Genomic DNA, 23,115 nt, shown 5'->3' with positions numbered 1-23,115 from the left:
CCAAGTGTCTTTACAAGTCTTATGTATCATGTATTGGGTGGGTACACATCCAGGATTGTCAGCTCTTCTTGTTGCACTGATCCTTTTACCATTATGTCCTCTTTTGATCTTTGTTGCTTTAAAATGCATTCCATCAGAGGCGAGAATTGCAACCTCTGCTTTTTATTTATTTATTTATTTTTGCTCACCATTTGGTTGGTAAATCTTTCTCCATCCCTTTGTTTTGAGTCTTTGTGTATCCTTGCATGTAAGATGGGTCTGGATACAGCATATGGATGGGTTTTGGCTGTATCTTTTGATTAGGGGATTTAGTCAATTTAAATTTAAAATTATTGCCATTTGATGTTAGCTGGCTGTTTTGTCCATTAGTTGATGTAAATTCTTCATTATGTTGATGCTCTTTACTATTCGGTATATTTTTAGAAAGGTTAATACTGGTTGTTCCTTCTTTCAGAAGCTCTTGTAAAGCAGGCCTGGTGGTAATAAAATCTCTGAGTACTTGCTTGTTCACAAAAGATTTTATTTTTCCTTCGCTTGTGAAGCTTAGTTTGGCTGGATATGAAATTCTGGGTTGAAAGTTCTTCTCTTTAAGGATGTTGAATATTGGCCCCCACTCTCTTCTGACTTGTAGGGTTTCTGCTGAGAGATCTGCTGTGAGTCTGATAGGCTTCCCTTTGTGGGTAACCTGACCTTTCTCTCTGGCTACCCTTAGTATTTTCTCCTTCATTTCCACCCTGGTGAATCTAACGATTATGTGCCTTGGGGTTGCTCTTCTTAAGGAATATCTCTGTGGTGTTCTCTGTATTACCTGGAATTGAATATTGTCCTGCCTTGCTAGGTTGGGAAAGTTTTCCTGAATAATATCCTGAAGAGTATTTTCCAGCTTGGATTCATTCTCTTCCTCGCATTCAGGTACACCTATCAAACGTAGATTAGGTCTTTTCACATAGTCCCATATTTCTTGAAGACTTTGCTCATCTTCAACTTTCTTTTCTCTCTCTTTGCTCTTTCCCACAACCAATCCCCCTGACCACTCTTCTATCTGCTTATAGGTGTCATATATTTCTGCCCATAGCATTAGAGATAAGGCTCATTTGAAAGCAGATGGAAAATAGATAATGAGTCAAGCACAATCATTGCTTTTCTTATTTCTAGACAGATAGCAGCTCTCCGCCCATGACTCGGGACCCAGGCTCCTTCAACCCTTCACTTCATTGTCCCCCACAGAAAGGCAAGGGCATAAGGAGGGGACACATCCACTATTAAGGACAATGGCCAAGGAAGGCACACCCAACTCCAGATGGACAAGGACTCAATCACCAAGGCCAAACCTCAATGCAAAGAGGATGGGAAATGTGCTCCAGCCCTGGGGGAAACTGATTTGACAAACCCTCTTCTTCCACTTAAAGACTTAGAAAAACAAGAGCTTAGGGTGGCTTCTCACAGTTGGGCAGCCTTCCAGCGGTCAAGACGGGACATATACCAGGCCTGCTGGGGCCTTCGCAAAGCTCTGAGGACAGGGCCTCCCCAGCCAGCAGAGTTTGTGCCCAGACACCATTCCATATAAAGTCACATTTAGAAAAAGTACCTTGAGACGTTTTAGTGTCATAGGGGAAACCTGGTTGAGAAAAACAGGATAGATCTCAAACGTACTCAGCACAGTATTAGCAGTGAGAGCTTGGAGTTGACCAATCAAGGACAAGAACACCCCGCCATGTAGGGGGTGGTGGCAGTGAGCAGGACACGGACTCTCCCTCCATCCACACACCCACCCCACCTCCAGTGAGCAGGACAGGCCTCTCCTTCCACCCACACACCTACCCCACCTCCAGTGAGCATGACAAGCCTCTCCTTCCACCCACACACCCACCCCACCTCCAGTGAGCAGGACAGGCCTCTCCCTCCATCCACACACACACCCCACCTCCAATGAGCAGGACAGACCTCTCCCTCCACCCACACACCCACCCCACCTCCAGTGAGCAGGACAGGCCTCTCCCTCCATCCACACACCCACCCCACCTCCAGTGAGTAGGACAGGCCTCTCCTTCCACCCACACACCCACCCCACCTCCAGTGAGCATGACAAGCCTCTCCTTCCACCCACACACCCACCCCACCTCCAGTGAGCAGGACAGGCCTCTCCCTCCATCCACACACCCACCCCACCTCCAATGAGCAGGACAGGCCTCTCCCTCCATCCACACACACACCCCACCTCCAATGAGCAGGACAGACCTCTCCCTCCACCCACACACCCACCCCACCTCCAGTGAGCAGGACAGGCCTCTCCCTCCACCCACACACCCACCCCACCTCCAATGAGCAGGACAGACCTCTCCCTCCATCCACACACACACCCCACCTCCTGTGAGCAGGACAGGCCTCTCCCTCCATCCACACACCCACCCCACCTCCAATGAGCAGAACACAGCCCCTCCCTCCATCCACACACCCACCCCACGTCCAGTGAGCAGGACAGGCCTCTCCCTCCATCCATACCACCCTCCCCTTCTCCCACCCTCAGCAGCCTCCCATCAACACCCATCCTAGTATTCATTTTAAGAATGGAAAAAAAAAACAAATTTTCTTACAAATGAAGGAGTTTTGTTATTACCAATGAAAGACTATTGAGGGAGATCATCTAAAAGTCGAAGCTGTCAGACTAGAGAGTAAGCTCTGCAGGACAGATGCTGTCTCTTCCCGTGGCTGAAACACAAAAACAGATCCAAGGTATTAATTTTTAAGGCAACTGATCATCCGTGAGCAAGGTTAGCTCATAAGTTAGGTTGGTGGCACTCAGATTCCATGTCCAGCTATTTTCTTATTCAGATAAATAGTGGTTTGTTGGCAGGTGACATTTCTCCTTTAACCAAGATAAAAACAGTGTTCATAAAGGAAACGCATGGCAGAGTCAAGCGACACAGAATTTAAGTCTGGAGCAAGAAATTTCTTACCAAACTTTGAGAGGATTTCAGTATTACTGGCTGAATAAAGAAGTTCATACTGTAGTTTGAATGCTTTGAAACAGCTGAATCGGTTCCAACACTCCCCTGCAGTCAGTTTTACGAGAGCTTTCCTGATGCATTGTTCACTAATGAGTGTACAATGCATTAATCATGAAATCCATAAGAAAGAACATAACCAGCCATGATGGCTCGTGCTTGCAATCCCAGCACTTTGGGAGGCAAGGCGGAAGGATGGCCTGAGACCAGGAGTTCAAGACTAGCCTGAGCAACATAGTGAGACCCTTATCTCCATGAAAATAAAAATAGCTGAGCATGGTGGCATGAGCCTGTGCCGCCTGTGCCTCCTGTGCCTACTCAGGCAGGAGGCTGAGATGGGAGGAGTGCTTGAACCCAGGAGATCGAGACTGCAGTGACCTAATGACACAGTGAGACCCTATCTCTAAAAAAAAATTTTTTTCAAAAAAAAGAAAATAACCTCAAGCTAAAATTACAGATATTGAATATTGAGGAGGCAGAAACTAAAGCAAATATGTAAGCACACAGAAAGAGAGAGAACATTTCCCCAGCCTTTTTCAATACCTCGGCATTGAATCAACCATTAAAGTACGATGCATGCGTACCTACCAACAAAAAACAGAAATGTTTTTAAACCTTGAGATTTGGCCAATAATTCAAAGCGCTTGTTCAAGATGCTTACCCTAAATATAAGGAAAGTGACAGGGGAACAATTTATTCTGAAGAAACATTGATTGCGTGTGCTTTGCACACAGGCACACATCACATACACGGTGTTGTTTAACCTTACAATGACGCTGTGAGTTGGGTATCACAATCATTATGTAAATGAGGAAACTGAGGCTCATGAATTTGGATAGTGTGTTTGTTAGTTCAGGCTGCCAATAACAGAATATCACAGACTGGGTGGCTTAAACAATAGGCCTTTATTTTCTCATGGTTCTGGAGGCTGGAGAAATCAAGGTGTCGGCAGGGTTGGTCTCTGGAAGCCCCTTCTTCTTGGCTTGCAGAGGGCCACCTCCTCCCTGCGTCTCACATGGCCTTTCCTCTGTTTGTGTGGCCCCTGGTGTCTCTTCCTCTGCTCATAAGGACACCAGTCCTACTAGATTGGAGCCCCGCCCTTATGGCTTCATTTAACCTTTAACTATCTCCTTGAAGGCCTTATCTCCAAATATAGTCACTTTAGGGGTTGGGGCTCAAGCCCCATATGGATTCGGCAGGGATACAATACTGGCCATAAAAGATATCGTGACATACCATAACTCTTAGTGGGCTCTTGGACCACTAAGCATTGCTAAGTAGTAGAGCCAAGACTGTCTGAATCCAAAGAGGACTCCATTCAGAGCTTCCTGCCTCTCCCATGCTACAACATCTCAGACAGAGTGGGGAGGCATCCCTCTGTGAGAGCTGACTCAGTAGAACCTGCTGGCAGGGACACAAGTTTGTAGCAATAAGCTCCGTCCTGGTGGGCAGGATGGTGAAGTGCTTACACAAACTAGATCGAAGAGCACAGAAGTCCAAGTCAACTAGAGGCCTATCCAGATGGCATGGAATAAAAATGGCTCTGTCTACTTTGTTTATAGCTTCACAAATGGTATTTGGCTTCACCAGCCCAGACAAAGTGTGCTGTTCCATTGTCCTCAAAGAGCCAGGCTTTCATTCAGCGTTTCTTTTCCTTTCTCCAAACCACCAGCTAACGTCCTGGAGGGCGACTCCATGGATCAGGACGTCGAGAGCCCAGTGGCCATTCACCAGCCAAAGTTGCCTAAGCAGGCCAGGGATGACCTGCCAAGACACATCAGCCGAGACCGGACCAAAAGGAAAATCCAGAGGTACGTGAGGAAAGACGGAAAGTGCAACGTTCATCACGGCAACGTGAGGGAGACCTATCGCTACCTGACCGATATCTTCACCACCTTAGTTGACCTGAAGTGGAGATTCAACCTGTTGATTTTCGTCATGGTTTACACAGTGACCTGGCTCTTTTTTGGAATGATCTGGTGGTTGATTGCGTACATCCGGGGAGATATGGACCACATAGAGGACCCCTCATGGACTCCTTGTGTTACCAACCTCAACGGGTTTGTCTCTGCTTTTTTATTCTCAATAGAGACAGAAACCACCATTGGTTATGGCTACCGGGTCATCACGGATAAATGCCCGGAGGGAATTATTCTCCTCTTAATCCAGTCTGTGCTGGGGTCCATTGTCAATGCATTCATGGTGGGATGCATGTTTGTAAAGATCTCCCAACCCAAGAAGAGGGCAGAGACCCTGGTCTTTTCCACCCATGCAGTGATCTCTATGCGGGATGGGAAGCTGTGCCTGATGTTCCGGGTAGGGGACCTTAGGAATTCCCACATTGTGGAGGCTTCCATCAGAGCCAAGTTGATCAAATCCAAACAGACCTCGGAGGGGGAGTTCATCCCGTTGAACCAGACAGATATCAACGTAGGGTATTACACAGGGGATGACCGTCTGTTTCTGGTGTCACCACTGATCATTAGCCACGAAATTAACCAACAGAGTCCTTTCTGGGAGATCTCCAAAGCCCAGCTGCCGAAAGAGGAACTGGAAATTGTGGTCATCCTGGAAGGAATGGTGGAAGCCACAGGTAAGATGTGTTCTGTCCTGGGACGGCTGTGGGATAGATGCCCATTTTAAACTGGACCTGGTGTTCTTATCTATTACAAGATCTAGAATACTGAACCTCACTCAATACTGACAACATCCCCTTGCTTCATGAAGTAGTATGCCTATGTGTGTGACCTGAAGTATATACGCCAGGAAGCTTAAGCGTTTAGTTTTTTAAAGTCTCTTGGAAAATAAATTAATGAACAATGAAATATCACCATATAATATATTTTAAGTCTCCAAATATTTACCCAAATTAAAATCTGATCTGTCTCTAAAGCACATCCTAAATGGCTTTAAAACATGGCTAATTTCAATACTTGAGGTTATTTATGACCAAGTTAGGAGGAGGAAGTTAAGCCTTTCAAAGGAAGCCTGAAAAACTGCTTTAATAAAAGTGCAGTTTCACCCATTCTCTGAGAGTCATTTACAAGGCCGATAGCATTGGTTTTTCTTCTGCATGAAGTGAGTGCCTAGTATCTCTTCCATTTGACCTGCCAAGCCCCTGGTAAGTATAATGCTGTAGACACAGTAAATAACTCTAACAGAAAAGGAAAAAGTTGAAGATCCATTCATTCTAATCCCGCTGGCCCTCCTGCTGTTAATGGCTAATCACTGGGATGTTTAAGGAAGATGATCTGTTCAGGAAATAGAGAAAATGGTCTGTTTTTACTGATGCCTTCGCTAATACCTGAAATTTGCATGTTACACCTCACAACAGCAAAGCAGGTTCCGCCCATATTTGTCTGTTACATCCCCTGAAACAGCGCCATCAGCTGTGACTCAAGCTGACCACAGTGCCTCACAGGAAAAGTATAAACCAGAACCCTGATTCATGAAGGCCATTATTGTTCTTGGAGGTAGTAATAGTGTCTTTGGTGCGCTTTTTCCTGATTCCATCCGCCCTTCTATGCTTTTGAGTCTTCAGCTTGAGGTTCGGGTGGTTGAATTGTCTGAAATTGCATTACCAGTGTCTTCATCACCCTGTGACAAGTAACTTAATCTGTGATGCCTTTCAGGGGAAAGCCATGGGTCCCCTGTTTCTACCTCCCGGTACCCAACAGGCGAGGTCACAACCTCTAACAAATTTCTCTTTTGGTGGTGGTGTGAAACTTTTGCAACAGGGTTTTTAAGTGCAGCAAACAATGAAAATGTGAGTAAAGGGCTTTGCATGGAGCTCAGTGGTAGCTCCTTTCCATAGAACGAAAGGCACAGCAGCCTAATCGGAAAGTAGCTTTAAAGAATATCGGAAGTCACTTGTGTTACGGAATACGACATACGTTCTGCGGATGTTAACAGGGCTATCTCTACCTTGAGCCTGATTTGGGGGTGCACTTGTGAGGCAATAGTTCAGTGGAGGGGAGAGAAGGAGGGAGGGGAGGAGGGAGGGAGATAGAAGGGAGAAGTAGAAGGTCAGGCAGGGAAGGAGGAAGGGAGAAAGGAGAGAAGGAAAAGGGGAGGAAGAAAGGAGGAAAGAGGAGAATGGAAGGCAGGGGAGGAGGAGGAGGGATAGGAGAGGAGGAGAGAGGCAGCTAGGGGAGGAGGGAGGGACAAGAAAGGGAGGAGGGAGAGAGGAGGAGAGGAGGCTGGGGAGGAGGGAAGAAGGAGAAATAATTCAAACAGGGAGCTGTCACTTTCCTACAGACCAGAAACTTCCCCAATGTCAGCTGAGCTCAGGGACTCTGGATCCCCCTAGCGGCCACAGAGCTACAGCCTCTGACACTATCAACTGACCACTCAAGAGGCAGTTTGTCTTTTAGCTTTTCACCATCAATTCCCCCAGGAGGACGTGAGGAAAGGCAGTATCTCTAAGCTCTGGAGACATACCCTCTAGTTACGGATGTTAATCTGAGCTTCAAATTGCAGGAGTTAAGCTTTGCGTTCCCTCAAACCAAAGCCCAATCCCATAAAATGAGCGAATCTGGAACAAGCAAATTATCTTTGTGACGTCAAAATTCTCCCTGGGGCAGACCCTGTCTTTCTGATGACAGCTGGTAATGAATGAGCCTTTCCAAAGGGAGGAACATGGTTTTCTGGGTACTTAACGGTGATACTTGCCTCTGAGCATCCTCTGGCCTTTCCACAGCTTTCATCGAGAAATCCGAGTAATTACCAGCAAACCAATCCAAACACTCAACCCTGTCCCTGGGACAAGGCAACTGCTACTCATTTTCTCTTTAAAAGTACTTTTCTAACTTCTAGACTTGTGGGGGTGTTCTAGAAGTTCTGGAGGTGTCTGGAAACTGGACGTGTCTTGGTCTTTTCCTCAGGGCAGTCGTTCATCTCAGTACCCCCAGCACAACAGATCCCTTACACTTCAGCGGGATACTGTTTCCTTGTGAATGAAAAAGCTCAATTTATGGGCATTAAACAGTCCCCTTAGGGGACAAAAATTCTTCAATCTTTCAAAACCACAGGAAGAAAAAATGTGGACCAAATGCACAGTCGAGGAAAACAAATTCACAGGAATTTAATGATTGACTGTAGTGCCATGAATGATAATCGCAAGCTGACACAAAACAGCTTCCCCGTGCTCATCACTTCTTTCAGAAATGTCACAGTTGACCTTAACCTGCTGTGCTCAGTGGTCTCAAGGAGCAGGCCTTTTCCAGGGAGGAGGGGAGGCCCACGTGGCCACCTTCACTCCGTGCCCTCTTCCCTGATAGGAAGCAGGCGTCCCGGGCACAGGATGATCCAACTTGGTGTTTTCCAGAGACCCGAGCTGTCTCACAGGAGGCCACCTGGGTCCTTCCGTCTGCCTCACAGGAGGCCACCTGGGTCCTTCTGTCTGCTGGGAGCTCAGGCCCGGTGCAGGGGAGTGGTGCTCTGTGGATGCCTTCCAAAGCCAGCCGCATTGCAGGATCAGGTTCCATTTTTAGAAAATGAAAGTGGGATCCTTCAAGGCTGGACATGAGCCCCCTTTCATGCCTTGAAGGGCCTGCACAGAAGACAGACCCACGCCCACACAGAACAGCCCCGCATCCTTTGTGAATGGTACTGGCCTGGTCCTGCCTGAAGTCAGAGGGACATGCCAGGTGACCTTTCAAGAACCTTCCTGTCATGTGGTTCTATTTTTGAAAATGAATCAAACCTTGGAAAATTCTGACACCAGCCACTCAGACATCTAGGAGCTGGCCGTGTCTCATCTGCAGATATATTTTTAAAGGGGGCTGTTTATGTTCCTGACACATGGGCGATTTTGAGATAGTGGTGTTTACAGAAGGTTTCATGGCTACGTAAACAAACGTGCTCAGCAGCTGTGGCCCATGTGTGTTAAAATAGTAAAGCATTCATATAGACTGTTATTTATAGAGGGCAAACGGGCCTCGAGGCAAGATGACAGCCACACAGCGCTGGGCTTGCTGCCAGTCAGCCCCACTAGGCCTTGCTGATTGACGAACTTCCACATTTACCCCCAGCGATTATGCAACGGCAGCCGGCAGCACCTGCCCACACCTCAGCCAACGTGCCTGCAAGGATGAGTCCCAGTTAAGCCTTTGGGTTATTTCACACTTCTTTTGATGGAACCTATCAGACTTACACAAAAACAGACCCGGTAGTATCATTAACCCCTGAGTCCCCGTCTTTCTGCTCCAGCGATGATCAATTCATGGTCAAACTTGCTTCCTCTGTACCCCCACTCGCTGGCTGCCCCCCAGAATCATGTCATTTCATCTGCAAATATTTCAGTTGGTGTCCCTAAAAGATAAGGACTCTTTTAAAAACATAGCTATAACACCATGATGACACCTAAGATAATGACCAGTAATTTAAGATCCAACATCCACTGAGTGTTCAAACTTCCAATTGACTCATAAACGTCACAATTTTTTTTTAATTTACAATCAGCTTGTTTGAATCAGGATCCAAATAAGTTAACACGTGGTCATTGGTTGAGATCTCTTGGAAGCCTCTTAATCTGGGTTCTTCTTCCATCTCTGTTTGTTTGTTTGTTTGTTTCTGGTAAGTTTTTCTTAAAGAAGAGAACTTTCGCCGGGCGCAGTGGCTCACGCCTATAATCCCAGCACTTTGGGAGGCCGAGGCGGGTGGATCACGAGGTCAAGAGATCGAGACCATCTTGGTCAACATGGTGAAACCCCGTCTCTACTAAAAATACAAAAATTAGCTGGGCATGGTGGCACGCACCTGTAGTCCCAGCTACTCAGGAGGCTGAGGCAGGAGAATTGCTTGAACCCGGGAGGCAGAGGTTGCAGTGAACCGAGATTGTGCCATTGCACTCCAGCCTGGCGCCTGGTGACGGAGCGAGACTCTGTCTTAAAAAAAAAAAAAAAGAAGAAGAGAACTTCTGAAAGATTTAAATGCTGCATAAAACACTGGAGGAAAGTGGTGAATGAAACATACCAGAGAACACCTTATAGACAAGGAGGCAGGGCTGATTAATCGCAAGTTGCCACCTGGGAGTTACCAAGAAGGACAGCCAGTGTTCACTGGAAATAGGTGAAGGAAACCCATCTTTCACCATAGAAAGGCTCAGTTCTGTCACGAGCATAGTTATTCCCAGGCAGAGAGTTTACTCACATAAATCACATCACGGATTATAAAATATTTTAGTTGGAGGGAATCTTTGCCCATTTTACAGATGAGGAAACGGAAGCCCAGCAAGACCCGTGACTTGGCTAAGGTCAAACAGCCAGTAGCAGGCCAGGACCATGAGAGCCATAGCCATCGATGGTGTTGTCTGGCACGCTGTGTTCAGTGCCCTTTGCACCACGAGTGCTGCTGATTGATGAGGATTCGGTGGAGAAATGCACCCAGAAAGGACAACTGATATCTCCTGTGCAGATGGCTGGTATTCATGTACCCTCTTTTCTTTTCTCCTACCATTAGTTCCTCTTTTTCCTTAAGGCTCTTCTGTTTCCAAGTGTTATCAATTCATTTTTAAATTATGTAGGCATCCACATGAATTTTAAACAACCATATATCAAAATGAGATGTACCACAGAACAATTCTGAAATCAAACTTAAATAGGCATTGTCTACAAAAGTACCCCTGGAGGAACATGATGTTCTGTCAAGTCTGATTTCCAAGCACCATTTTTCTTTACTGTAATCAAAATGCCAATCTACTGTAGTAGGGAGAATGTGCAATTGCAGCCTTTGAAGAGATAAGACCACTGAGGGTGAGCTTCACAAGGCTCTTAAGCTATTTCTATAATGATATTTCATAGCCACCACATCTTTCAAATCTTATTTTTCTTCTTTTGATAATTTACTGCTAATCCCTCCATTGGCAAGCCATTATCTCCAGTTTTGCCATTTTTCTCTTAAGAGTTATAACTCCAACCACCTAGCCTGGAAAAGAGTTAATTGATGAGCTCTGAACTTGGGTGAGGCCGGGCGCGGTGGCTTGCGCCTATAATCCCAACACTTTGGGAGGCCGAGGCAGGTGGATCATGAGGTCAAGAGATCGAGAGCATCCTGGTCCACATGGTGAAACCCCGTCTCTACTAAAAATACAAAAATTAGCTGGGCATAGTGGCGCACACCTGCAGTCCCAGCTACTCGGGAGGCTGAGGCAGGAGAATTGCCTGAACCCAGGAGGTGGAGGTTGCGGTGAGCCGAGATCCCGCCATTGCACTCCAGCCTGGGTAACAAGAGCGAAACTCCATCTCAAAAAAAAAAAAAAAAAAAAAAAAAACTTGGTTGAAACTCTTCATAGAGGCATGTTTCTGGAAAATCTCTATAAGGAGTGATTTTTTTTAATTTAAAGACATATGAATACGTTTTTCCTAGGTCAAAATCTGCTACCCATTAAATCAAGAAATCCGGCTCTCCTTTCTTTTTGAGCATTAAGTATAACTCATTTATTCAGGGTTTTCTTCCAAAATGTCTGTCTCAATATAATGTATCCCAGTAGTATCATTGGCTAACTGATGACAGCTACTCCCCAAATATGGTAAACTCTCTGTAATCTTCTGCAGCTTGGGGACACTGTGTTCTAGTTCACCAAATGTCTTAATTGGATTTGGGATGCTACGGTGCACGCAGTCTTAACTTTTCTACCACTCCTTCCAAAAGGCAGGCTACTGTAAGAAACCGAGCATTATAACTACTAAACATTTCCCATACTTTAGAAGACAAGGAGTCAAGGTCACTGTATATTACTGTGATTGAAAAAAAGCACAAATTGTTCATTGTTCACCAGCCCCAGAAAATCCATTGTTCTTCCTTCTTCAAATGGGCCATGAGAAGCCACTAAATTAGATGCTCAATAGAAGTAAGTGATGATCTCCCAATATGTACAATGCAGAATTCAAAGCCATTGGACAAAATTGGACTAGCATCTAAATTTAGCTCAGACCCAAACTCTAAAGTCAATACTCATCTTGCAAAGGAATAGCACCATCCAATTAGGAGATGAGTATCAAATTGTGTGAAGCCTCTAATTAGCATATCCTTAAACAAATAGTTTTATTATTTCCTGGGGCTTTCAGTTATATGAGTGCGGACAGCAGGTTGCCAGCAAAGCAGCTATACTCCACAATTTCTAATGACCGGAAGAGGATCACTGGGGAAAGCTATGTAAATTTACACACACAGACACACACACACACTCCACACATGCACGTGCATACACATGCACATACAAATACCCATACACATGGACAAATACACATACAGATATACACACATACATATACACACATATGCACATACATGCATACACATGTGCGCACACATGCACAGATACACATACATGCATGCCGAGATACACATGCACACATGTATACGCATGCACACACATACACATGCATACACATGTGTTCACACATGCACAGATACACATACATGCACAGAAATACGTATACACGTGTATACACACATACATCCACACACATGCACACAAATACACATACACACACATGGATACACATACACACATAGACACACTTACTAAACAGTTAAGCAGCCTGAGGTGCTGCTTCTCCAGTCAATCATGCCCTTGCTCCACAGCGGCACACCCACCCACTTATAACCTTGTTTGTTAAATTAATTACTTAATAAGCTTATTTTTTCCACATGAACCTCTCTCAGCTATAGCTCAGCTCATCTGTGCCCCTTTGTGTCAGTTAGAGCATGAGGCCATCCCGGGTTCAAGTCGCAGTTGTCCCTTCCCTGGCTTACATAACCTCTGTCTGTCTCCATTTCTTCAACTCTACAATGGGAACAACAGTGGTACCTACTCACGGGTAACCTTTCAACTCCCCGAATTCCATTAGAGCAGATCACTTCTTCCTCTATAGACCACACAGATGAAAAACAAGAAAAAGGAAAGCTTTGCAGGGACAGGAGGTCAGGCAGTCAGGAGGCCCCGTCCCAGCGAGCAGCTTCATTGTCCCCAGGAACCTTGCAGCTAGTGCCGTGACAAAATGACAAATGACTCCCCTCTACAGCAACTCTGAACAGTCAAAGCTGGAGTGTCAACCTGCGAGCACCAAGGCACACCATGCACAAGCACAACGCGAGGGGAAAAGCCAGCCTGGCCTCCGCCCCGGCTACCTGCCGTGAATGACAAATCAATGGGATCTGAGTTAATGAGAATCACTGGCCTCAGTCAGAAAGGACTTTGCATTCCTATAGATAGTAACGTCTCCTCATTCCAATTTCTGCCAAAAGTGGACATGAATGTAGATTACTCCCAGGTCTTCTGAGGCAACTGTTCAGTGAGAACAAGACTAATCATTTACATTTGAAAACAATACAATTTCTGTATTCCCATTTCCTCTCCTAGATTTTTCGTAAGAATCCTAAAGTATCCGCCTATGTTCCAATTTAGAAAGTGCATTTCTGGGCTGGTTAACCCAACCAAATCATATTTACTTACATGGTAAGTTCTGATAGATAGTTCTGCTTTAAAGTACTGCTGCACTTCAACAAAGCAGGCAGCAAATGTGGATTTCTGGGTAGCCCATTTCATTATTCTCTGTTTACATAGAAAGAATAATAGATACCGTATCAGTCTGCTTTGGCTAAGTTATGCTGCAGTAACAAACAACCCCAAAGGCTGAAAACAGCACTTTATTTCTCATTCACAGTACATGGCAGCAGCAGCTGTATTCACAGCCTGTTTTCTCCAAGCTGCAGACTGAAGGAGCAGCCTCTACCTAGGACACGCTGTTCTCATGTCAGGGAAAGCAAGACATGGCCAAACACTCGCTTCTGCTCACAATTTATCAGTCACAGCAAGTCATATGGCAGTGCCTGATGTCAATGAAATGGGGAAACATAATTTTTTCATAGGATAAAATTATCCTATGATAGTAATAAATCATCGAGAGCAACAATTTCAGTCTACCACAGATCACCTCACAGTTGTGAAAACCAGGAAGCTGAGCTGAAAATTATTTATTTGAGTTAGGTTTTGAAATGTGTGGTAGTCATTAGTGTGTTCATTAAAAATGTCCAGCTTTCATCCTTCCAGACACACATTAGGTTACATTTCCCTGTTCCTGTTGAACATGGCCGTGCAATCAGTAGCCCCATCAATAGAAACATTAAGAGTGAGTCCCTCTGGTGGAAACTTTACAAGCCAAAGTGTGTTCCCTTCCCACTTCTAAGGTTCTCATGGAAGCACATGTCACGGAGAAGCTTCTGTCATCCTGACCCTCGTCTGTCTTGGAAGAGTAGACCCCAAGCCAAGTCTCGTGTGATATATAGGATGACTGAGAAATAACCTTACGTTGGGTTAAGGCACTGAAATTTGGGTTGCTTGTCATCAAGGTAAAATCTAGCCTATCTTGCCTGATATAAAATGTCACATTAACATTTTGACAAGTTGGCCATTGTATACTGCCAAGCACACTAGACTTGCCAGGAAATGAATCTGTGGCTTGCGGCTTTGCAAAACTTCTCCAGCCTTTAAATTCTCTTCATTGTTGAAGGTTGAGATCAGACAGACTGATTTCAAATTCTGTTCCACTCTTGACTATCCCTGTGGTTGAGTATATCATGTTCCTTACCTTACAAAATGTTTTTTTTCCCCGTTCTGAAAAATGGGAATGATGCTTGTACCTACAAAGAGATTCCATGAGACAGTCATGCACGTCCTTCATCATGGAGCCTGGTACTTAATAGGTGCTCAATCAATTGAGAGAGTGACACTATTATTCTGTGAATCATACAATTCTCGTAGCTGTCATTCATCTCCTGCCTGCTGGATGCCAGCTACCTTATTAGATGGTTTGCATGGAATATTTTACATCTTCAAAGCAATCCTGAGATGTGGGTACCATTCTCATTTAACAAATGAGGAAGTTGGCTCTTGGGTGGGGGTGGGGGTTTGGAAGACAGTAACTTGGGCAAGGCCACCCAGCTGGTGAAGTGATAAAGCTAGGATGCAGTCTCAGGGCTGCCCTGCTACCTAGTCTGTCTGCTCCAGTGCCCCTCTAGAGGAGGCTATACAAATCCTATGGCATGTTTGAGGAGCTCCAAGGTAGTGGTTATTTATTAGAGTTCATTAATGCAGTGACAGCTGTGGCTCGATGATATGTAATTTCTGGATTACTGGCCATGGCTTCTCCACTGGGTTCCCCTTCCCTGACTGAAGGAGGCAGGCAGGGGTAATCCAGTCTTGCATAACAGTTGGCATTGAGTCCCTCAAAAGGGCAGCCTACAGGCTCCCACCCTCCAATTCTCCCCAATTCAGTGTTATCAGGTGACTGTGCCAGCTGAAGCTCTGGGCTAACCCCATCCAAAATGCCTTGGGGCCGAGCCAAGTATAACCGTAAGTGAAACCAAGCGGCCAGCTTACAAACCCTTAGGGGAGGAAAAAATTAAGTTTAACATTGAAAGGGAAAAATCAATTTTGACTCTGAATTCCCTGGGAGAAAGCAGGATAATAAAAAGATATAGGCTTTGATCAGCCTAATTAAACTCAGCTGGGGTTTCCATTCCACTGTAAAACATTCAACAGGATCCTTTTTGAGAGATGAGGATGATGAGGATGATGATGATGATGATGACGACTAGTCCTGAGGCCGTCCTGCGAGGATTTTAATTATGCATCTGCTAAGTAAATGCATTTCCTCAAGCATGTTTTATATAGCGCAAATATCATTAGAAATCTATGAAAGTGGACAGATAATGGAGGGCTTGATGAGTAATGGGATGGCAGAGATGACTACACTGCAGAGACTGAGTCTAAAATAAACCAAGGGTCCATTCGCATTGGTCCAGAATTAAGTATGTTTAATACAACCTGGAAAGCTAAAGTAGTCACGAAAAGCAGGCCTTTGTTTGCTTAACATACTCCGTAAAATGCACTTTCTGTTTCCTCAAACAAAGTTGGAAACGGTGTGCAACCTCAGGGGAACAGAAGTGCTGCTGCTTCGTGATCCCCCCGAGATTAGATGTTAAGGATTCGTGAGATCCAACACAGATGGGTCAAGGGAGACTTCCAAGCACTCCCCTGGTCCCTCCAGCAGAATTGCTTTTTGCTCCCGCAAAGAAACCTCAGCATGTTCAGCCTGGCCTGCAGACCCTGTGTCACCTCATACCCCCAAGGCTAGGAGAAGAGAGAGGTCACATGAGCCAACAACAGATGGGTCATGACTACAAGTGAGAGGGAAGGCAGCTTCATGGGCGACCCACAAGCCAGGTCCAGCAGGGCAGGGCGGGGCTGGGTTCCAGTACAGCCACACAGAGTCACATCCTGGCTTTGGTGGATGAATTAGCAAAAGCCTCATCTGTGGCTGGATTTTTCATCCCCAATATTGGAGAGACTCACTGTGGGCACTTTGAGTTCCTGTGGCAGCGAGCCAAGGTGTCCTCTGCTGCCACGTTGAAAGGTAGAATGGCACAGTGGTGTTTCTTTCCTTGAGCACAGTCTGACACACACTCAACCAGGTACAAGGAGCATCTCACGAACAAGGAGCACCCATCACCCAGGAAGGTGGTGGCCCAGTGAGCAGGGAGGGTCTTAGAAGTTTTGTGCATTTGCCTTCAGGGGATGTCTGTCACACGTCCCACCCTAGGGTCTCCTCTTATGATGAAATGAAATCCACAGATGTAATATGAATTTAATTTAAATGTTTAGTCTTTTTATCTTCCAACCCACCAAACTCATGATGTCCACTTTCTTCTCGCTCTTCAGTCTTACAACACCACCTCCCACTTAGATAGCAACCTGGTCTCATGCTTAGTTGAGAAAATAGAAGCAATCAGACTGAACACTGGCATCTTCTCATGACCGATCTGCCACACACCTGGGCCTCTCCCTCTTCCTTCCCTGCTGTTACTATGGAGCCCTGTTCCATCAAGGAGCATCTCCGCATCCCATCCCCTCAGCCTACTCCAAGACTTTTGGACTATAACCATATTCTTTCTTTTCTCCATCACCAATTTTTCCTAATAGTTTCATTTCCATCAACATCAAAACATTCCCTAATATCTACCACCTCAAAGAACAAACAAAAACAAAACTATACTTCTTTGGGTGCCAGGTCCCTTTCTAGTACCATCCCATTTCTCAGCTCTCTTACCCACAGGACTTCTAGAAATAATCGCCTGTCCTCTCCTTTGCCACTGTCTTACTTCCCATCTCAAACGGGCTTCCATTCCCACACCACCAAAACTCACCAACAGCCTCCATCCTGCCAGACCCAAGGACCACTGCGCTGCTCCTGTGTTCCCTGGCCCCTGCACACCATCAGTGCCCTTCACCACAGCTTCCCTCTCCAGCACTTTCTTCCCCGCCACTCATGACTTCGCTACTGCTTGCCCTCCTGCCTCAGTAGGAGCGCCTTTCCATTCTCCTCTGCAAACTAGTCGCCTCTTCCCAAAATGCCTCAGAGCCTATTCCAGCAAGAGTCCTATCCTCCACGTTCCTTCTCAGTGACTTCAAACAGGCCCTTGGCTTTAATTACCATCTTTTTCCATGTGACACCAAATTTCCATCTTCAGTACTAACCTCTCCCCAGAGCTCTGCACTCAAAGTTCTAAGTGCATATTTGGCCTAACAAGCTTGTACAACCAGTGTGGCCAGAGCAGAAGCTAAAGATTTCCCAGGTCCTCCAGAATCTGTTCCACTCTTCATCTTCCCCAGGGCCATAAATGTCATGATGAACCATACAGTGACTCAAGTCAAAAACGGCAGCATCATCGGAGATTGATCTCATTCCCCTAGCATGGAAGTTCTCTGGGTATTACTTCCAGCATATATCTGTCTCTATGGCCACCATCCCAGATTAAGTTGTCGTGATGTGGAGTCAGTGACATTCCACTGGTCTATCTACAAATGACCACGCTACCAAAGTTCACTTGGCACAGAACCGCCAGAGAACTCTTCATCAGACAGAAATCAGAGAAAATCAACTCACTTGTTTAAAACCCTCCAGTGGATTCTCACTGCATGTGGAAAATTCGTGGCCTGTAAGACCCTCCAGGCCTGGCCCCTGCCTGCTTGTCTGCTCTCACCTCCAGTCTCTTCCCAAGCTGACATGTTGAAGCCACTCGGGTTTTCAATCCTGAGCACAGAGATCTTGCTCAGGGAGGTCTTCTCTGATTACCCAGGAGAAACTAGCTCTCTGACCACTGTGCATCATACCACGCCGCGTGGTACTCATGGTCAGCTGACATATCTCATTAATTTAGTCATTACCAATTAGAACGTAAGCTCCGTGAGAGCAACACCTTGTCTTGCTCATTGCTATCCTCCCAGTTCCCAGAGCAGTTCCTGGGCCACAGTAGGCCTGGATAACTACATAGGTACAGAGAAAATGTGTGGAGGAATCAATGAGTGAAATCCCCTGTGTGGTCCCAAACCAGACTGGTCTCTTAAGCACACAGAAAAAAAGTCCTGAGTCACTTAAAATTGCCACACACACAAAAAAAGTTAACCTGGTCTTGGTCAACCTGAAGCCTCTATCTTCTGGCAGTGGGAATAACTCCAGGCAAACAGTTCCAATGGCCTCCTCCCTGTCCCCTTCAAGATTCCCTTCCTCTACCTGCAAATTTAAAACCTCGGTGGTTCCCCAGAGCTCTGTCCTGGGCCCTCAGTGCTTCCCTTCTGCACATCTTCCCAGGCAATCTTTTCCTGCCTCTGGGCACCAGCTCCATCAGCACTCAGTAGTTCCCACAGGCACAGCTCCATGCCTCTCTCTGTAGCCACAGACCCCGCCAGCTGTGTCCTCCTGGGCATCTCCATCGGGGTGGCTCTCAAGTCGAACAGAATGTGTCCTAAACTCAGATTTGCTCCCTGTCATGCATTACACATCTTGATGAAAGGAACTCTGTCTCCCAGGCGCCCAGGTTGGAAACCTGGCCGTCATCTTGAGCTCTTCGCTCCACAGCCCAGCTATTCCCATGGGGCTGCTGCCAGCCCATAGACTCTCTTATGCAAATAAGCAAAAGGCATCCCTCCTCGAGACACTCTACTGCCATCTGCTGGGAAATATGTGTAATAGGTCTAGATAGCTGTACCCCTTAGATGTGGTGAGTTGTGCAGTATACATCCTGCAACCATGTGAGGCAGCCCTGGCTAAGCTTGTCCATTCCATCCTGTACCTGTCTCTAGTACTCAAACATCCTGTCCTCTCAGGGGCGTGGCTGCTGCCCTGGTTCACGCCTCTAAGCCCTCCCGCCTGACGATTACCATGCTCCCATACTGATCTCCCTCAATACAGTCTTTCATTTTTGCAATACCCTTCCTCACCATTGTCAGAATAAACTTGTAGTGCAAGAATCTCATCTCCTCACTCCCAGCTTAGACATTCTCAGTAGCTTCTGAGGAGCTAGAGAATTGAGACCAACCATCTTTGCCTGTCATAGACATGCCACCTTTCCCACTACCTCCATAAGCTGCTGAAATTCCTGACTATGCCATGGATTATTTCAACCCTGGCCTGCACATGTGCTGTGCCATCATCTATGCCTAGGATACCCTTTTCCATTGCCTTTCCAATAACTCCTACCCACAAATCTCCCTGCAAATGCCGTCCCTCGTGGAACCTTCCCCAAAAGTCCTCCCTCTCTGCTCCTGCTGAGTTCCTGCAAGTCTCCATGATGTCTCATGGGTGACTGACCACATGCGGGTGTCCTCAGTAGACTGCACTTTTGAGGATAAAGATTATGCCTTTTTTCTATTCCCAAAAAGTAACACAATCTGGCATATGGTCAGTGCTCAATAAAAAAAATAAATGATTTTTCTAAAAATAAGGTCTGGCCTTTCTAAATATGTCTCAGACCTTCCGAAGGGTTTCCTTTCCACCTGGCACTATGTAATCTGGGCTCTACCAGGAGTTGTGGGCAACATCTGGCTTTCTTATGAAGGTTGTCTTGTCATTTAATGTAAAAATCACCCAAGTATTTTTAAAATGATAAATCAACATCTGAGACAGAGTAGCAAGAGACAACGACATGGGCCAGATCACGGAAGTGTTATATATGTGTCATTTCAGTGTCTTAAGCAAGGGCGCTCTGACATCTGCACATTTGTATTTTATTGGGGAAATATTTGGCTGCTTCAAAATGAATTAGGGAAGACAAGATGCGAAATAGGATCAGAGGAGGCCATTGAAGGAAATTACAATGGAACATGAACCCATCAAGTGGTAGGAGATACGGAGAGGAAGAAGCACATGTGGGAAATAGTAGGGAGGCTGAATTAGCAGTGATGCTTGCATGAGAAACAGAAAAAAACAGGAGTCATATGACTTCCGAGTTTCTGATATCAAAGGATGGAAAGGATAAATGTGAGTCTGGGGCAAACAACATTCAGGTAGCAGGCACGGGGTGAACATGCCAGGGCTACTTATTGGTATTCATACATAATTCCATCCTAGAACACCCGCCAGTGAAAACCCAAGTATAATTTACCTGGTTTTTCCTCATGATTAACCCAGAGTTTAATTTGTATTTAAGTCATTCATGATGATTGATTTACTGTCATTTTTCCTGATGCTTTAATATAATGGTGGGCGGGTGGAAATCCCAAATAAAACATTTCTTAAGAGAAAAAAAAATTAAAGACATATTTTACTAAGAATCTACTCTATATGTCCCCCTCCCACCCAATATTCCACACATCTTATAAACTCCATCTGACATAAATACAGACAGTTTAAAACAGACATCCAAAAAGCAAACTTGTCCTCAGATTTCAGCCTCAAAAATCACACAAGAGACTCTGCCAACTAGGAATGTCTCTATGCCCTTTTTAAAGTGGGTCTAGATCAATAGAGACTCTCTGGGGCCAGGAAATTGGGCTTCAAGAGCAGCCATGCCCCAATGCTTTCATGCCACCTAATTATGTGCTCAGGGATTCCCTTCGAGTTATCTGATTTCCCTGGCAAACCTCCTCTCTGCCAGAGGAAGAAGTTGGCTCTCAGAAGAGCAAAACATGGGAAGGGTGATCCCTTTCCAGAAGTTTCTAATCAATATCAATATGAGGTATCCAAGGAGAAGTGGGGAGGGTGAGCCTCCAGAACCTTCTTGCCATGCTACCTCAGGAGCTAGGGGCAGAAGGAATGATCTTCCATGTTTTACCACATTTGCTGTGTCATCCTCTCTAGACACAGGCACAGATGTAGATGTATGTGTGAATGCATGTCGACATGAGATTTTTAAATCATTTCAAAGTAAACTGTAGGCATGATGCCACTTTCCCCCTTAAGTCCTTTAGTATACATTATGTAAAAGTGAAGACAGTCTTACGAAACCACAGTGCAGTTATGAAAATCAGAAAATGAATATTGATACAATGCTGAATCAAGTCTTTGATTCAGACTTTGCCTATTTTCCCAACCATTACCTCTTATAGTCAAGGCAATCCCAGGTCCTGCTTTGTTCATGCCTCTCAATCTCATATTATCTAGTGGAGTTCCTCGGTCTTTCCTTATTTTTCATGACACTAATTTTTTTAAGACTATAGACCAGTTATTTTGTAGCGGGTCCCTCAACTTAAGGTTTTTTTGTTTTTGTTTTTGTTTTAATTGCGTTTTAGGTTTTGGGGTATATGTGCAGAACATGAAAGATAGTTGCATAGGTACACACATGGCAGTGTGTTTTGCTGCCTTCCGCCCCTTCACCCACATTTGGCATTTCTCCCCATGCTATCCCTCCTCAGCTCCTCCCCTGCTGTCCCTCCCCTATTCCCCCCAATAGACCCCAGTGTGTAGTACTCCCTTCCCTGTGTCCATGTGTTCTCATTGTTCATCACCCGCCTATGAGTGAGAATATGCAGTGTTTCATTTTCTGTTCTTGCGTCAGTTTGCTGAGAATGATGTTCTCCAGATTCATCCATGTTGTTGTTGTGTTTGTTTGTTTGTTTTTTCATGATTAGACTCAGGTTATGTGTTTGAGGCAAGAATACAAAGTGATGCTGTGTTCTTCCCAGTGCATTATATCAGGAGGCACATAAGGTTGGTTTTTCCTAATTTGGGTGATGTTAACTTCCATCACTGGCCCAAATGGTGTCTGCCAGGTTTCTTCACTATAAAATCACTAGTTTTCACCTTGTAAGAAGTATCTCAGAGCAGATACTTTGAGGCCATGTAAATATCTTACTCCTCCTCAAACTTCGCTTTTAGCATCATCAATAATTCTAACCTGAACCAGTAATTTCTGTGATGGTTACCTCTGATTGCACAGTTCTTTCTACACTGATGTGTTGGCTTTCAGCTACAAAGAGGATCTTTTCCCCTCCCTTAGTTATGTATTGATCTATCTATCTAATCAGTATGGATTCATGGATTCCTCTTATATTCAATATATTATAATCTGCTACTGCTCTTGTTTATTTGTGATGCTCAAATTATCCAGCGGGACCCCTTCTAGTGGCTTCTTCCCCTTCAAACAATTTCCCGTACTCATTTTGTGTGCTCTTCCTTTTTTTCTGGCACAAAAAGATGTTACAGGCTCATCTTGAACTTTTTCAGCTCCAGCTCTGGAATCAGACATTTCTCCAAAGATTCCTTGTTTCTTTTAGTAGAGAATGGTTTTTAGAAGCCAAGACCTAGGCACTTGCTATGCCTAGAAGATATTCATACCAGGTCCCTCTGTTTACAAAAGAGATCAGTTCTATTCCAGCTCAACTGGGTGCTAAGTATGCATATCTGAAATAAACTGGTAGCTCAAAAACACTGCCTTCCAGAAACTTGTCAGAAGAAATCCCAAGCTCCTAACTCCAGTACTCACCAGCATGTTGGTCTGGAGGGAAAACGTGGGAAGGTCTGCATAAAGTCACAGCTCCTGCCTTCTTCCAGAAGTCTCAGACCCAGCTTTGACACCTACAGGAGGATCAAAGAGCCACCAAACACTTAGAAGCCCGCTACAGAAACTTTCATTGAGCTGCATAATGTAAAAACCAGCCCTGTGAAACTGATCCTGTGTCCGCTAGAAGGTGGTGTTAACTTCCCCACCAGCCGCCTTATTGCAAACTCTCAGGAGAAATTCATTCATGTCACAGCACTAAGAATAGTTGGACTTTTGCTTAGCCATCGATTTCCTTTTATGTGATGGACCCTGTTTGTTCTGTAAC

The 23,115-nt window shown here is 45.3% G+C and overlaps 1 protein-coding gene across 1 annotated transcript in view; it reads left to right on the top strand.

Moving 5' to 3' along the window:
• KCNJ6 (potassium inwardly rectifying channel subfamily J member 6) overlaps window positions 1–23,115 on the top strand; it is a 307,645-nt gene that overhangs the window by 201,773 nt on the left and 82,757 nt on the right. The window contains exon 3 of the mRNA XM_002761414.6: window positions 4,678–5,598. Coding sequence (XP_002761460.2) covers window positions 4,678–5,598 — 921 coding nt within the window. The remainder of the gene's footprint in view (window positions 1–4,677; window positions 5,599–23,115) is intronic.

This window comes from Callithrix jacchus, chromosome 21 (genome assembly GCF_049354715.1).
Source record: "Callithrix jacchus isolate 240 chromosome 21, calJac240_pri, whole genome shotgun sequence".
Lineage (NCBI taxonomy): Eukaryota > Metazoa > Chordata > Mammalia > Primates > Cebidae > Callithrix > Callithrix jacchus.
Note: the sequence above shows the minus strand (reverse complement) of the source record. Positions and strands in the feature narration are given on the sequence as shown.